This window comes from Odontesthes bonariensis, chromosome 10, assembly GCF_027942865.1.
Source record: "Odontesthes bonariensis isolate fOdoBon6 chromosome 10, fOdoBon6.hap1, whole genome shotgun sequence".
Taxonomy (NCBI): Eukaryota; Metazoa; Chordata; class Actinopteri; order Atheriniformes; family Atherinopsidae; genus Odontesthes; species Odontesthes bonariensis.
The window spans coordinates 5940165-5957985 of NC_134515.1; the positions used below are offsets into that span (position 1 = coordinate 5940165).

At 39.8% G+C, this 17821-nt stretch overlaps 1 protein-coding gene across 1 annotated transcript; it reads right to left on the reverse strand.

Moving 5' to 3' along the window:
* Positions 1 to 8832: 8832 nt before the first annotated feature.
* LOC142390175 (olfactory receptor 8K1) lies at positions 8833 to 14454 on the reverse strand. The gene is made up of 2 exons (XM_075475552.1): positions 13193 to 14454; positions 8833 to 11940 (listed from the first exon to the last, which is right to left on the reverse strand). The coding sequence occupies exons 1-2, from the start codon at positions 14360 to 14362 to the stop codon at positions 11860 to 11862; spliced, it is 1251 nt and encodes a 416-aa protein (XP_075331667.1). The 5' UTR covers positions 14363 to 14454; the 3' UTR covers positions 8833 to 11859.
* Between the last annotated feature and the right edge of the window lie 3367 nt (positions 14455 to 17821).

Below are 17821 nucleotides of genomic sequence, written 5' to 3' on the forward strand. Positions count from 1 at the left end.
CTATTCAGTGGGATGTGGATCTATGTTTTTTTATTTTTGTTCATTTTGTTTTTTTTCCAACATGACGGTATTCCTATTATGAGTAGGCCTATTGTCGTGTCGACTCAAAGAGGTGACAAAACCTTAGTAAAATAAGCCGAGGGAGGGAAAAATTTAGAAAAAGGAGGCTCTTTGAGCTTCCAGGTTCAACTCCCGGCTGAGTCAGACCTCACAATCGCTTGGCACTATTTCTCTCTACCTTCATATCAATGCGTACAGCCACCTAGCGATAGCCGCACCTGTTACGGTATTTCCTGCTCAGAAGCAAGGGACGGTTTATAAGGGCGTATTCACACCTACCTCGTTTGGTCCGGACCAAACGACCAAACGGACCAGATTTTCGTTGGTTCGGACCTTTTGGGATGGTCTGAATACAAACCACCGAACTCTGGTCCGGACCAAACAAGCGGACCGAGACCGAGCTGAAAGGTCGGACTCGGTCCGGATCAAACGAACCCTGGTGCGGATCTTTTGGAGGTGTGAAAGCAGACCGGACCTAATCCCAGACTTTTTGCTTTTTTGTACCTCGGGAGCATCCGTCGTTTGTCTGCTGCTAGGTAACAGAACAGAGTGTCGTTCTTCTAATTACTAGACCGGCTGTGGTAAAGCTAAGATGAGCACACATCAGCGTTATCCTCCGTAGCCGCCTTGCCCTTTGTCGTCGTTGTTGATAAATTACTTGTACAGCAGCATAGTAATTACACAGTTGTGAAAATAGCAAAACGTTGAAAAAACATATAGTTTTGATTATATTAAAAGCAATAACGGCACGGAAAGCGTCCATGAATACATTCACTTTTGAACTTAGCACTTTGTGTTGCGCGTGTCGATTCTGACCAATAGCCGAACGACTTCAGGGCGCGTGGCTTTGTTGACACATTTTGGTCCGTTTACTGAAATGTACAGTCTGAAAGCGAACCGCAAAAAAATGAAAAAAAAAGGTTCAGACCAAAGCAAGTGAACTATCGGACTTTCCTGGTCTGAATACGCCTTAAGACAGCTGCAGTACATCCAGAACGCTGCTGCTCGAGTCCTGACTAGAACCAGGAAATACGACCATATTAGTCCAGTGCTCAGGTCTCTGCACTGGCTTCCTGTCGCTCAGAGAATAGACTTTAAAACAGCTCTGCTTGTGTACAAGTCTCTTCATGGTCAAGCGCCAAAGTACATCTCTGACATGTTAGAGCCATATGAACCAACTCGGGCTCTGAGAACCTCAGGGAGGGGTCTCCTGCTGGTGCCCAGAGTCAGGACTAAACAAGGTGAGGCTGCGTTTCAGTTTTATGCCCCTAAAATCTGGAACAGTCTTCCGGAAGATGTGAGACAGGCCTCAACTCTGACAATGTTTAAATCCAGGCTGAAAACAGTTCTATTTAGCTGTGCATATGACACCTAAAAGTATTTTATCTGCACTCTTCACTTTTTAATTAATTAATGATTATTTTAATGGGTTTTAAATTTCTTTCTTTTTTAATTTCTTTCTTTTATTTTTTATTCCTTTTTAATGGTTTTATTGCCTTTTTGTGATTTTATGTAGCTGTAAAGCACTTTGAATTGCCCTGTGTATGAATTGTGCTCTATAAATAAAATTGCCTTACCTTGCCTTGCCTTGCCTTTACACAGCCCGTAGTGATATCAAGGGAGAGAAAATAGCGCCAAGCAATTGTGAGGTTTTTTCACGTTATGCCAAGTCTTTTGTTTTTCTTTTGTCATGTTCATGTTCATGTTCTTGTCCCACAATTTAAATTTTTTGTTATCCGGCTCAGCCGCTCCTTTTGTTTTGCCTTAAGTTAAAAATAAAACCAAGTTTGCTTTCTACTTCTCTTGAGTCCACATCCATGTCCTGCCTACCCACCCGTTGTGTCACCGTGTATGCGCTTGTTCTCTCCGGGTACTCCAGCTTCCTCCCACTGTCCAAAAACATGCATGTTAGGTTAATTAGTGTCTCTTAAAAATGGTCCCTATGAGTGTGTGTGTGGTTGTTCGTCTTGTTTGTCTCTGTGTGGCCCTGTGATGAACTGGCAACCTTTCCAAGGTGCACCCCGCCTCTCGCTAGATGACCGCTGGGATAGGAACATTTTTGCCAAGTGAAAGAGCCCATTTTATATTACATTACTGTCATTTTGCAGACGCTTTTATTTAAAACTACCTGTAAGTGCATTTCCTTCCAAAACAAGACAACTAAAAGCATAACTGCTAGAGTAAGTGCAGTAAGTGCATTTTTTTGTTGTGATGGTCCTTTAAAAGAATTTCAAGCTGTCCCTTATGAAGGTTATGAATGAGATCAAGTCACAATTAGATAGAACTAGCCTATAAGTAATTGGCCTTCAATCAATTTTTGGTGGGTAAAAAAGCCCATTTTCTGCTGAAAATTAAAGGTAAAAATATCATTAAAGAGCTGTAAAGAAATATGACTTACTGTTTTCATGAAAGTAACGCTTCAACATTTCAGATAGTCAGTGCAGATGTTCATTTTTTTTTAGTTCATCTTGCAGTTCGTGTTGCTTCCTATTATGCTAATCTGTTGTGTCTTTGTAAAGCTTACTTCTTGTTGTTTTACCCCTAAATTCATTTAGGGAATCATCACCTGCCTTCTGTTGGTCATCTACTCCTAGTTCTGATTTCTTGTTCATTCTTGATAATTAGTGCTGTTCTTTTCTTGCTCTTTTTGTGCCTTTAGTTGGTTCGACCATTATTATTATTATTATTATCATTATTATTATTATTATTATTACATTACACTTAGCTGACGCTTTTTATCCAAAGCGACTTATAGCTATTTAGATACAGGGTATTGGTTACAGCAATGTGGGGTTAGGTGCCTTGCTCAAGGCCACTTCAGCCATGGATAGAGGTGTAGGGAGAGGTAATGGCGGGATTTGAACTTGCAACCCTCTGATCTTAAGTCCACCTCCCCCCACGGGGGCAGCCGTGGCCTAGTCTTGGGAAGCTGTTGAAGAGTGGTGATAAAAGATCAAGACCCATAATAGTCAAACTCTTCAGACACAAAGACAAACAGCTCATACTTTCAAAAGCAAAGAAACTGAAAGGCTCACATATCTACATCAACGAAGACTATTCAGAGACTGTGCGTCAAAAGCAAAAAGAACTGCTACCTGAGATGAGAGCTGCAAGAGCAAGGGGGGAATGGGCCTATCTGAATTATGATAGACTCATAGTGCGACCCTTGAGCGAGCGTCCAACGAGAGAGCGGCACGTTGGTTCAAATGTGGAGGATGAACATTAAACTGTTGCCTAGGCACTCATGACCATGTCATCAGTTTGCTGTTTATCTTATGGCAGAACATGCTCCTTGTTCACCGAGGAAAAAACAAAAGAAATTGTGTATTAATCTTTGTTCTGGTAGTGGCCATCCAAATTTAACAAACAATAACAACTTGGTTTTTCATCCTTTTGAGCCACAGAATGACAAGGTCTTTAATACCTGCTTTAATCCTGATTTATTCTTTTCATCAGAATATGCACCAACAAATGCTAACACATATGACAGGAAACAGTCTAATATTTATGATCCTTCTACATGTAGTTATTTTTCTGAAGACCAGTTTAACTCTTTCACTGCATCTTGTATAGAGTTTAAAACCTTTTCTTCTCTCCATTTGAACATAAGAAGTCTCCCAAAAAACTACGATAAATTTTTCCATTGTCTTTCATCACTGAACCACATTTTCTCTATAATTGCATTGACCGAAACTTGGCTTAATGATGAAATCCATTCACTATTTAAATTCGATGGTTACACAGCCATTCACCAATATAGAGGAAGTAGAGGTGGAGGAGTCTCTCTCTATGTTCAAAAGGATCATGAATTCAAACAGAGATCTGACTTTGAAATGAAGTTTCATGGGTGTAATACTGAATGTGTTTTTCTTGAGGTGCAATCTGAGAAAAGAAAATTGATTGTAGGATGTATATATCGTCCTCCTAATACAGATATCAACAACTTAAATGAATGTCTTCTAGATGTCTTGGAACTTGTTGATAAAGAGGGTAAACTGTGCTATTTATTAGGTGACTTTAATGTTAATCTTTTAGACAAGAACAAACAGCACATAGATGACCTTATAAATATATTGTCTTCAAATTATTTTTATCCCCTTATCTGTAAGCCCACAAGAATAACTAGCCAATCCTCTACACTGATGGACAATATTTTTACTAATGCTTTGACTGATGTCATAAAATCTGGTATCCTTTATACAGGTATTTCTGATCATCTTCCTGTTTTTCAGTTTTCTTCTATACTCAACAAACAGCTTACAAAGAAATCAAAGAGAACTTGTTTTAGAAGTCTCAATGAAAATAACATTAACAACTTCTCAAGTATATTAGCAAAGATGTCCTGGGAAACAGTGTATGAAGTTTCTGCTGTGAATATGGCTTATAATAATTTTTATGCAAAATTTTATTCTGTTTTTGATAAATGTTTTCCTCTTATTTCTAAAGGCAAAGGAAACTCTGCACACCTTAACAAACCATGGTTCACTGTAGAACTTAGGAAATCTGCTTTAAAGAAAAACAAGCTTATATAGCTTGTTTTTCTTTAAAGCAGAAGTTCTACAGTGAAGGTATTTGCAGCCCTAGTCCTCTAAATTGCACTACATACAAAAATTATAGGAATAAATACAATCACCTTATTAGAATCGCTAAACGTAATTACTATAGTGATTTATTTACCCAATCATCAAATAATTCAAAATCTACATGGGATATTTTAAAAGAATTACTCAACAAGAAAAACTCCTCCACTCCATCTCAGGCTACATTTCAGGATGGCACATTAATGATAACAGAGCCTACACAAATTGCTAATAAAGTTAATAATTTCTTCATAAATGTGGGTCCAAGTCTTGCAAAGCATATTGAAAATGTTCATGATTCTCCTTCTAACTTTATAAATGAAGGTTACCCTTCCTTAAACAATTTTGAACCAATAAAGCCGTCAGAAATACTTGAAATCATTAAGAATCTTAAACTCCTCTGCTGGCCATGACGAAATTACAGCCTATCTGATCAAAAAAGTTGCACGCACAATTATTGTTCCTTTAACATTTATCTTTTCTTTATCACTTGAATCTGGTATTATTCCACAAGATTTAAAACTTGCCAAGGTCATTCCACTGTTTAAAGCCGATGATCCATCTGTATTTTCGAATTATCGCCCTATATCAATTCTCCCTTGCTTTTCTAAGATACTTGAGAAGTTGGTATATGCTAGAATTTTGAAGCATCTGGATGCCAATAATATTTTGTATGAGCACCAATATGGTTTTAGAAAGAATTGTTCTACATATATGGCTCTATTGCATCTTAGAGAAAAGATTTCAACTGCTTTCGAGAAAAATGAATACGCTCTAGGAATTTTCTTAGACTTATCAAAAGCTTTTGACACTGTGAATTACACAATTTTATTATTAAAAATAAGGTTCTGCAATGGGTTGAAAATTATTTACACAACAGAGAGCAATATGTCATTTTTAATGATGAACTGTCACAGCGGGATGTTCTGAAATGTGGAGTTCCACAAGGGTCCATTTTGGGTCCGCTGTTGTTTTTGGTATACAATAATGATTTACCAAAAGCGTCGAGTATTTTGTCACCTATCTTATTTGCTGATGACACCATTCTCTTTGCTACTGACGGTAATGTTGACTCACTTATTGATAAGGCAAATTCTGGGCCCATTCAATTTGCTCAGTTGTTTCAGTTAAATAAATTATCACTTAATGTCAAAAAATCTAGTTTCATCATCTTTAAGAACAAGAATAAGAATTACAATCCAGAAAAAACTAAAATTTATATTAATAACAACTTACTTTCCAATGTTTCATCAGCAAAGTTTTTAGGTGTCAATATTGATGAGAAACTTTGTTTTAAGAATCATTGTGAATATGTGTGCAAGAAGGTCTCAAAATCCTTAGGTATCATAAAAAAGGTTAAACCCTATTTAAAAATAAGTACTTTATTAACCTTATACTACAGCTTAATTTATCCTCATATCTCTTATTGCAATTTAATCTGGGCTAGCACTTATCCTTCTTACTTACAACCAATTCATAGACTCCAAAAATCCTTTGTAAGAATTGCCACTAACTCTCTATATTTAGCTCCATCCACACCTCTGTTTAAAAAATTACAAATACTAACAATCTATGATGTGAATAAGTATCAAACAGGAATCTTGATGTACAAAGTCATATGTTTTCCATTCTATTTCATCCTTACTGACCGCCAGAGGCGGTGCTTTCAAGCACTGGATGATACATCTTGCGCATGCGCAGGTCGAGTGTTTATACCAACAACGTCACTCGTGACCCCCTGCTGACCCCGGAGAGCCTATATACTTCCGGCAATATCAGCAGGTCAGTCTTTTTTCATCTTCTCGCTGCGCAAGGTAAGTTACTGCGTCTGCATATGAGACGAATTCTAAAATCAATTTTTACTTCATCGTTCGCTGCTGGTGGTCTCGCGACGTCCCGTCGAGGCTGCGAGCTGCTCGCCCTTCAGAGACCGCAACAAACTGCCGAGAGGTGTGTAACCTTTTTTCTTTCCATCGGCTGATGAAGTTTACTGCCAGCTGTTACAAGCGCCGGTCTAGGTAGCGTGCTCGCTCCTTCTCCCGGTGCTGTGCGCTGCACATGAGTAACAGTCTGTTTATAGTTGCATTGTCGGTGAAGGCTACATTGCTAGCCCTCTCCCGGCATCTGTAACCTGCCTATGTTAAGCGGCCAACTCGGTTGTGCCGGTTCTTTGATTTTGTTGCTGCTATTGTTCTGCCCCTCTCCTGGTGTAAGGCGGCGTTTGCGCCCCCCGCTCCCCCGTGAGGACCCTGTGCACTGTCCTGTCCCTAGGATTCTGGAGTTCCTCCAGTCACTCCTGGATGACGGCCGGTCCCCCGCTACCCTGAGGGTGTATGTGGCGGCCATTTCCTCTCGGCATGCTCGAGTGGATAACGGCATGGTGGGAAGCCACAGGTTGGTGTCCCTTTTCCTGAAAGGTGCGCGGCGGCTGCGCCCCCCACGAGTGCGGCGCACCCCGCCATGGGATCTGCACCTGGTGCTCGGCGCCCTGTGCGCGCCTCCCTTTGAACCCCTTGCTCAGGCAGGGCTGAGGTGGGTCTCCGCTAAGACCGCCTTTCTACTCGCTATCGCGTCAGCGAAGCGCGTCGGGGAGCTGCATGCTCTGTCGGTGAGCGACTCCTGCATGAGGTGGAACTCGGATGGCTCAGGGGTTTCCCTATGGCCGAACCCCGCTTTTCTCCCGAAGGTGCTGTCTTCATCTAACCTCAACAGACCTATCCACCTGGCACAGTTTGTTCCCCCGGAGGGGGAGGACAGGTTACGCCTACTGTGCCCTGTGCGGGCTCTGAGAGCCTACGTGGCCGCGACTGCCGGTATCAGGCAGTCGGACCAGCTCTTCCTCTGCTACGGTGGCCCTCGGAGAGGCTGTGCGCTCTCTAAACAGCGACTGTCTCACTGGGTGGTGGACGCCATCACCCAGGCATATAAGGGAAGTGGGCGCCCCCAGCCAGCTGGGGTGAGCTGCTACTCCACCAGAGCTATCTCGACCTCAAGGGCAGCCCTACGGGGCGTTCCCTTGGAAGACATCTGTGAGGCAGCGTCATGGGCGTCACCGAGTACCTTCTCCAGGTTCTATCGGGTGAATGTTGCCACTCCCAACCCGTTGGCTGTGGTCCTGCTGCCCGACTCTGCTGCTTCCTCTCAATAAAGTGAGTAGGTGCTGGATTCCTCGTGACTTTTCTGGTATTAGTCATCCAGTGCTTGAAAGCACCGCCTCTGGCGGTCAGTAAGGATGAAATAGAACGAAAGTTACGTATGTAACTACGGTTCTATGAATCCTGGATGACCACCAGAGCGTTCTGTCACTCAGAATCATCGTATACTCGCGAGAAGATTCTGTAAGGACTGACCTGCTGATATTGCCGGAAGATATAGGCTCTCCGGGGTCAGCAGGGGGTCACGAGTGACGTTGTTGGTATAAACACTCAACCTGCGCATGCGCAAGATGTATCATCCAGTGCTTGAAAGCACCGCCTCTGGTGGTCATCCAGGATTCATAGAACCGTAGTTACATACGTAACTTTCGTTTTCTTTACCCAAGCATTTTCATAATTATTTTGAGTTTAATTCTTATTATCATTCTTATTCCACAAGAAGGAGGAATGATTTGCATATCCCCTTCTGTAGAACTGCTGTTGTAAAATTTTCATTTATCTATCAAGGTGTTGTGCTGTGGAACGGTTTAAAACATCTAAGTGAAACATGCTCAACATTATCTGCATTTAAAAGAAGGTTGAAGCAAAGTTTATAGATTTTTTAACTCATTTGTGTTTTTCGTTTTATTTTTATTTCATTCAAATATATCTTTGGATTATTTAATTGTATTCTGAGGTATCATATGTTTTTGAGATATCATTTATTGCATTTATTTGAGTGTGTGTGTGTGTGTGTGTGTGTGTGTGTGTGTGTTTGTATAAGCACAGACGTAAGCCTATGTCCGAAGCTAATATAGTTTTGTAATAGTTATTTGTTAGGGGGGGGGGCCGCTCGGGTTTTTTATGACCTCTCCTGCACATCTTGTCTTATTTTCTTTTTGATCTGTGTAATGTTAATTTTTTTTATAAGTGCAAATAAACAAACAAACAAACAAAACAAACGAACAAACACAAAGTGACAGGTATCGACTTTATTTTGATTGGCTTTAATAGCTCTTTTAACACAAAGTGTTAACAAACAATTAAGTTTTTCTCACATTTACTGGACAGATACAAGAAACAAAATCATTTTCTTTAGTAATATGTTAACACGTCAGCAGTCAGGGACTGCCTCAGACCCAAATACTTCAGGATGCACTGCATCTTCTCTGGTGACGCTCTCCCAAGTCTTCACTGCAGACAGTCCCTCAGACTTCAACTAAATCAGCTGTCCGGCTCAAACAGTCTCAGATAAAAACCATGTCCTTATCTCAATATGTTTTTGTTTTAGCATCTTTATTACTTTTTCACTTACATTGTCATCTATTCACTTCTCATGTTGACGGACAAATCTGACTTTTTATCCTAGGCACAGGTGAGTTTGTGCATCCTTATTTTCAGAAACACTTTTCATCAGCGGAAATGTAGAGAATATGCTGTGTGATTTTAGGGCTGTTTTCCATATGTTTTGATATTTGAAATTCACTAAAAGTGACCAATTAGACAATGCAGTTTTTCTAAGTATCAATTATTTAATTTAGAATTAAACCTCTAACACTGCCCAAAAAAAAACTGGACCACAAATCTGTAACTCCACTTTTGGCATCTATGCTTCTGAAAATAAAGCAAAAGTCAAAGGTTCACACAAACGCAATGTACCGACAACAACTTATGGCACAACATTGTTGTTTTGTTTTATTTTTTTTGGTTCTTTTTACTTTCATTTTGTTTTTTATGTATATAAACTGGATAAACCAGGACAACTCATCTGTTTTATCAGCCAACAGATTGATCACATTTCAATGTACTGGCTGTACAAATGCTGAAGAACACTTAGGTAGCAGTTTTACATTCTTTTTCTTGCATATTCAAAACTGAACAAAGCAACACTTAAACAGCACATCTGAATCAGAGGCATTTTGTTCTGAAAGATGTGTTCCAACACATTATATACAAGGTGTCTCAAGGGTTTGCACAGTATGGATTTCAATTTGTCCAAAAAACAAACCAAACTAATAAACATAAACAGGTAATATATCGACTAAACATGGAGAAGCAGCATTTAGCTGTTATGCTGCAAACAAGTGGAACAAACTGCCAGTGGAGATTAAACTTTCACCAAATGGAGACATTTTTAAATCCAGGTTAAAAACATTTCTTTTCTCATGTGTCTATGCATGAAATCTGCACGATATCTTTGAACTTATCTGCATTTTGGTGAATCCGTAACTCCACTTTTGGCATCTATGCTTCTGAAAATAAAGCAAAAGTCAAAGGTTCACACAAATGCAATGTACCGACAACAACTTATGGCACAACATTGTTGTTTTGTTTTATTTTTTTTGGTTCTTTTTACTTTCATTTTGTTTTTTATGTATATAAACTGGATAAACCAGGACAACTCATCTGTTTTATCAGCCAACAGATTGATCACATTTCAATGTACTGGCTGTACAAATGCTGAAGAACACTTAGGTAGCAGTTTTACATTCTTTTTCTTGCATATTCAAAACTGAACAAAGCAACACTTAAACAGCACATCTGAATCAGAGGCATTTTGTTCTGAAAGATGTGTTCCAACACATTATATACAAGGTGTCTCAAGGGTTTGCACAGTATGGATTTCAATTTGTCCAAAAAACAAACCAAACTAATAAACATAAACAGGTAATATATCGACTAAACATGGAGAAGCAGCATTTAGCTGTTATGCTGCAAACAAGTAGAACACACTGCCAGTGGAGATTAAACTTTCACCAAATGGAGACATTTTTAAATCCAGGTTAAAAACATTTCTTTTCTCATGTGTCTATGCATGAAATCTGCACGATATCTTTGAACTTATCTGCATTTTGGTGAATCCGTAACTCCACTTTTGGCATCTATGCTTCTGAAAATAAAGCAAAAGTCAAAGGTTCACACAAACGCAATGTACCGACAACAACTTATGGCACAACATTGTTGTTTTGTTTTATTTTTTTTGGTTCTTTTTATTTTCATTTTGTTTTTTATGTATATAAACTGGATAAACCAGGACAACTCATCTGTTTTATCAGCCAACAGATTGATCACATTTCAATGTACTGGCTGTACAAATGCTGAAGAACACTTAGGTAGCAGTTTTACATTCTTTTTCTTGCATATTCAAAACTGAACAAAGCAACACTTAAACAGCACATCTGAATCAGAGGCATTTTGTTCTGAAAGATGTGTTCCAACACATTATATACAAGGTGTCTCAAGGGTTTGCACAGTATGGATTTCAATTTGTCCAAAAAACAAACCAAACTAATAAACATAAACAGGTAATATATCGACTAAACATGGAGAAGCAGCATTTAGCTGTTATGCTGCAAACAAGTAGAACACACTGCCAGTGGAGATTAAACTTTCACCAAATGGAGACATTTTTAAATCCAGGTTAAAAACATTTCTTTTCTCATGTGTCTATGCATGAAATCTGCACGATATCTTTGAACTTATCTGCATTTTGGTGAATCCGTAACTCCACTTTTGGCATCTATGCTTCTGAAAATAAAGCAAAAGTCAAAGGTTCACACAAACGCAATGTACCGACAACAACTTATGGCACAACATTGTTGTTTTGTTTTATTTTTTTTGGTTCTTTTTATTTTCATTTTGTTTTTTATGTATATAAACTGGATAAACCAGGACAACTCATCTGTTTTATCAGCCAACAGATTGATCACATTTCAATGTACTGGCTGTACAAATGCTGAAGAACACTTAGGTAGCAGTTTTACATTCTTTTTCTTGCATATTCAAAACTGAACAAAGCAACACTTAAACAGCACATCTGAATCAGAGGCATTTTGTTCTGAAAGATGTGTTCCAACACATTATATACAAGGTGTCTCAAGGGTTTGCACAGTATGGATTTCAATTTGTCCAAAAAACAAACCAAACTAATAAACATAAACAGGTAATATATCGACTAAACATGGAGAAGCAGCATTTAGCTGTTATGCTGCAAACAAGTAGAACACACTGCCAGTGGAGATTAAACTTTCACCAAATGGAGACATTTTTAAATCCAGGTTAAAAACATTTCTTTTCTCATGTGTCTATGCATGAAATCTGCACGATATCTTTGAACTTATCTGCATTTTGGTGAATCCGTAACTCCACTTTTGGCATCTATGCTTCTGAAAATAAAGCAAAAGTCAAAGGTTCACACAAACGCAATGTACCGACAACAACTTATGGCACAACATTGTTGTTTTGTTTTATTTTTTTTGGTTCTTTTTATTTTCATTTTGTTTTTTATGTATATAAACTGGATAAACCAGGACAACTCATCTGTTTTATCAGCCAACAGATTGATCACATTTCAATGTACTGGCTGTACAAATGCTGAAGAACACTTAGGTAGCAGTTTTACATTCTTTTTCTTGCATATTCAAAACTGAACAAAGCAACACTTAAACAGCACATCTGAATCAGAGGCATTTTGTTCTGAAAGATGTGTTCCAACACATTATATACAAGGTGTCTCAAGGGTTTGCACAGTATGGATTTCAATTTGTCCAAAAAACAAACCAAACTAATAAACATAAACAGGTAATATATCGAGTAAACCAGTGTTTCCCGCAGGAAATTGCTTAGTCAAGGTGGTGAGTCGTCGGGGGGGGGGGGGGGGGGGGTAGGTAGGTTGGTACTTGGAATGGGACGGGGGCTGTTAGAGCAATAACGAAGCTGTTTAAGAGCTGTAACACTTTTTTATTTACATTATTAACTATTTACATTAACAACCAGTAGGTGTCGCAGTTAATTGTTATCAATGCTGTCTTTTAGTGTCTGAGCCTGGCAAAGCATTATTACTTCAGTTTAAAAAAAAAAAAAAAAAAAAAAAAAAAAAATTATTTATTTATTTTATTTTTTATTTTTTTTGGGAACGTTGGCAAGGCGGCAGTTCGAGTTCGCTAAGGCGGCCGCCTTGACTGTAATACTGAATGAAAATGAACAGGTAAAATTATTTACCATTTAAAATTAAAGAATAAACAGTTTTTATGTTTAAATATGTTTATATATGTTAAAGATGTTACAAAGGATTTTTCCAAAATAATAGTTGAGTCTTTTTTTAAAAACTGAGGTTTTCTACTGCTTGTTAAGCCTTCTTTAATGATTTGTGAAATGATAAATTTCTGTGCGATTTTGTACCATTGTGGCAATACGTTGCTTTTAGGCAACGAAAAATTATTTTGATAAAGGGGGGTTCAGAAAATTAAAAAATGTTTTTTTTTTATCAATAAAATGTCCCTAAATAAACCCAAAAATAATGTGGAATATTTTGTATCATGCAACATAAAAATGCGTGCAGTAGAGGGTTAATGGCATGGAAATTGCAGAGAATAAAGAAGGCTAATGCCTTTTCTTGCCTCAGTGTAAGGCACCAACCTGGTTTTGATCTACTATGTATCTCACTCTTATTCTCTCCAACGGGAGCTCGACCCTGTTGTCTGCCCGCCACCGGAACAGGTTGGTCAGCGCCTGCCTTATCTCCACGACCCTGTCCTCTGCCGGCCACTGGAACAGGTTGGTCAGCGTCTGCCTCATCTCCACATTCCTCACTCCGAACACAAGCGGGTTGATGCATGGCGGTACCAGAAGGATGATCAGCAGGGCTACGTGAAGCGCGGCTGCTGTTGGGGTCAGCTTAAGTTTGCAGTATGATAAGTCAAACATACTGTTGTCCTGAAACTCCCACAGCGCGTTGGAACTGACTTTAAACAGCAGCGGCAGCAGCTGCACGAACAGCATGCCACAGTAAAACAGCACCGTCTTACGCGCTTTGTCGCTGTCCGCCTTGAAGGGCATCCTTAACATCCGCCCGGTTCTGTACATCCTGTAGTAGGAGAAGGCGTGCGCCAGCAAGCACAGCAGCAGAGTGATGGAACCGACGACTTTATGGAATATGACAAGAGCACGAGGGTAACCTTCCATTATGTCCAGATCGCACAGCAGACCCATAGTGACCGGTCCATTCTTCTGTTTCCTCTGGTTGTGCAGCAGCGGGGTCATGATTATGATGGCGATGAAGACGGAATAAACCCAGATCAGTGTGAGCAACTGTCGCAGGCGCTTCTCGGAGAGCAATATCTGGTATTGCAAGACATGGCACACGTAAAGGTACCGCTCCAACACCATGCAGGTGATGGTGATGACGCTCGAGAAAACACTCACTGCCCCCAAAAAGATCTGAACGTAACACCAGAGACTGATCGCCATCGTCCGGCGTTTGACGAGTGAGTGGATTACTGCCGGTCCAATGATGACCGTCTGAATTAGGTTTGTCAGAATCAGGTTGTTAAAGAGGACAAAGCGCGGCTGACAGGAGATGTCGTCGGACCGTCCCACGCAGAACAAATTTGGAACGTTTATTAGAAATGAGAGGAGAGTCAGCAAAACAAAAACGAAAATCAGCGCTGGAACTGCCTGTCCATCAGGCAGTACTGAGTGAAAAAGTTGAACAACATCTTCCAGTTGCGCGTAAAGGCGCGTGCGGTTGTCTCCGCACCCTCGAGTGATATTGTCCGCCTCCGCAAAGGGCATCATTACTCCTGGCATTTTCAGCTTTGTGGATTCGATAGACTGTAGTGTTACAACCTTCTGCCACGAATGATGTGCTGTGCGCTTCTGTTTGCATCTTTCAGCTTCTCTCTCCATCTTCATCCGGGCCGATCAGACAGTCCGCCCACAGAAAGATCAGAAAGCTGCACATGCGCAGACATCCTCTGTGTAAAAAGATAAGAATGTGTGGTAGAAAATCTTTGAATTTTCTTGGAAACACCTGGAAAAAACTTTTAATTTTCCTGCAAATATGTTGAAAACTGCACAGTTTTCAGTAAATTATCACATTGTGGTGCCACTTTTATATCCGTTTTACCTTTAAATCAAGTAGCTTTTATTAAAGGGGAACTCCGGGGCATTTGAAGCATGTTTCCATTGCTAGGGGTTGTCAAATACTGATAGTAGGACACAGAGAGGTGCAAATCTGTGCTCCCTGTGTGGAGATAGCGCTGTTCGCTCAGCCTGTCATGCGAGGCTAATACGTGGTGGCTAGGGGCAAGCGCTAACCCTTCCACGTAAAACAACAACTTGCACACTGCAGAAACGTCACACCACTTTATAAACCATCCGACAATAAAGTCACAAGCCTTACCATCAAAACCATATGCATGGTTCTCACATTACTGGCATGGGGACGTTACAAAACAACTTTATAAACAGCATGTAACTTACCTCTTGTCGGTAGGCTCGCGCATGTGAAAGCCCAAAAGAGTCGATGGACGATAATCACATATACAAAACAATTATCTTCTCTAGAAAAACTGCGTTCAAGTATTTAAAACATTACAACAATATTACTGGGCATGTATTGTTGTAATGTTTTAAATACTTGAACGCAGTTTTTCTAGAGAATATAATTGTTTTGTATATGTGATTATCGTCCATCGACTCTTTTGGGCTTTCACATGCGCGAGCCTACAACCAGCCGGTGAGTTACATGCTGTTTATAAAGTTGTTTTGTAACGTCCCCATGCCAGTAATGTGAGAACCATGCATATGGTTTTGATGGTAAGGCTTGTGACTTTATTGTCGGATGGTTTATAAAGTGGTGTGACGTTTCTGCAGTGTGCAAGTTGTTGTTTTACGTGGAAGGGTTAGCGCTTGCCCCTTAGCCACCACGTATTAGCCTCGCATGACATGCTGTGCGGACAGAGCGATCTCCACACAGGGAGCACAGATACGCACCTCTCTGTGTCCTACTATCAGTATTTGACAACCTCTAGCAATGGAAACGTGCTTCAAATGCCCCGGAGTTCCCCTTTAATCGACGTGTCATTGGGATCAGGGGCTGTCTTGGTGCAAAGAGCTGCTCCTTGTGATAAAACTGCATGAAAAATATTTGTATTGTGGGTGTAGGAGCTATTTGTAGAGTTAGTTTTTGGTTCTAGTTGTAAATTTAATTTGCTAATTATGAGTAACTTTATTTGATTAATTTAGTGCTTTATTTAGATTAGATTTTTTTTGCTAATATTCTTTGTTAGTTATTTGTTTAGAATATTTTGCTAATTGGGTCACACTGGGCACCTGGAGTACCAGCATGCACCGGGGTGGGCCAATGGTTTTTACCAGGGAAAGGGAGAGAGCAGCAGGTTTTCTTTGTTCTTTTGTTTGTTTTATTGTTTGGAAATAAATAATCAGAAAAACGCAAGAATTCATTTTTGGACATTCATCTTCTTTTGCCTGCGTTAAACCACATCCCCCATGGTGCATCAGTGGTCTTTTGATTTTGTTTATTTTAAATTTAATTTGTTTTTTATGGACAAATGGCCACTGCAATCAAAACCCTGCCCTTGGACTCAAAGGAAGGATTCTATTCTAATTATTGGACAGATTGGATTTTCTTGGATTATGGACTGATGATCAGCAAGCGGGGTGAAGTTGGTTTTATATTCGACATTCGCCTATTTTCCGGCTGTGTAATTGTAATAGCGTCACGAAAACCGCACCAATTAGCCTCAGGATGGTATTAATTTGTACAGAAAACTAAGACTAACATACCACAGGCTTTATCAACTCACTAAAGTAAGCAAGTCTGGCGAAAGATCAGAGTAACCGCGCCGAATATACTTCTAAGTGAACTACGGCAGCCAGAGCGCTTAGGGACCGTCGCAAAAGTGCAAAGCCTTTTTTTTTTTTTAAATAATAACTCACTGGATATTCAACCAATGAACACCGAACCACTTCTCATGGGTTTGTGAACTCACTATAAAGCTTTCACGGCCTTTTAGTTTCCAGAAAAATCATTTTAGGTAGAACATTTACTCAGTGTGCATATAATTCCATTTTAGACTTTTATTTTGTAATAGCTCTCTTGTTTTTAAAGATATCAACACCAAACCACTTCTGATGTGGTTTGGTGACCTCTGTCCTTTCAGGCTGCCGCTCCACATGTACAGTAGCCGATAATGTAAAACAACCTACTGGCTGAAGTATTTGCATCAAAGGGGAACTGCAGTATTTTCAACATTAAGCCTCTTTTCTGAGTCGTCTCTAATGTTTTAGAACCCCCCTCACCGCTTTTTTGATGTTTACTGCTGTCTCCGGTATTTGCCTAATTTTGATTATTCTCAACCTGCTTCAGAATGGCAAGTCATGCGCATGTCCAAAAAGGTTCGTAAAAGCACCATAAACGTCCGTTTTCAAAATCATCAACTCACCGGAGTGGTTACTGGTGTGCACTGGTAATCCATATCAAATTTCATGGCGAAAAGTTGCTTCTGTCGTGTTTTATTTGACATTTTGTACTGGATGTTCGTTGATATTACTCCGCCACCGCTAAGAAAATAGTGCGAGCATGAACGAGCTGCCAAATGATCTGTGATGGAGGTAATTTCATTTCCAACATTGAGGCTAAATGGCCGGGATCAGTTCATGATTCTAGGATCTTCCGAGCATCCTCACTGGCACAGAGGTTTGCACAAGGCGCAAGAATTTTACTTACCCGAAGGAGTGTACTTTTGAAGTAGGTGTATATAGCATGGGCAGAATTTTGGTAATCTAATGAGAGGTCAGGTGTAGAGGTCATCTTAAGGAATTTAAAGTGCTCGTCATACTTTATTATAGATAGTCATATAAGGCACATATTGCATCAAATTGCCAAATCTTAACACATGTATATCCATCCAACATTTCTCTTATTCTGCTATGCATGCTGGCCGTACCTCCTCACGCCATATCCTGATCCAGGAACATGCACATGCACATGCACATGCTAAAACAAGGGCACGGATAGAAATGACCTTTGGCCAAATTAAATCCAGGTTCATTGCTTAAAGTTCTCAGGCACCATGGCTGACTTCTGACAGAGCCATCTTAAATTAATAGTATACTTTATATTCTATGCATTTTGTCTTGTGTCCACAAGACAAAATGCATAGAATATAAACTTTTCAGGCTCAAGTCTTTTCTTCGTTGAGTTCCAGTGCCTGAAAGGACTCAGTTTCTCCTGACACAGTG

Coding starts and splice junctions, on each gene's coding strand:
- LOC142390175 (XM_075475552.1), bottom strand. CDS start 14,362: ATGCCAGGAGTAATGATGCCCTTTGCGGAGGCGGACAATATCACTCGA. Junction 11,941..13,192: donor ACATAGTAGATCAAAACCAG/GTTGGTGCCTTA, acceptor CTTTATTTTCAG/AAGCATAGATGCCAAAAGTG.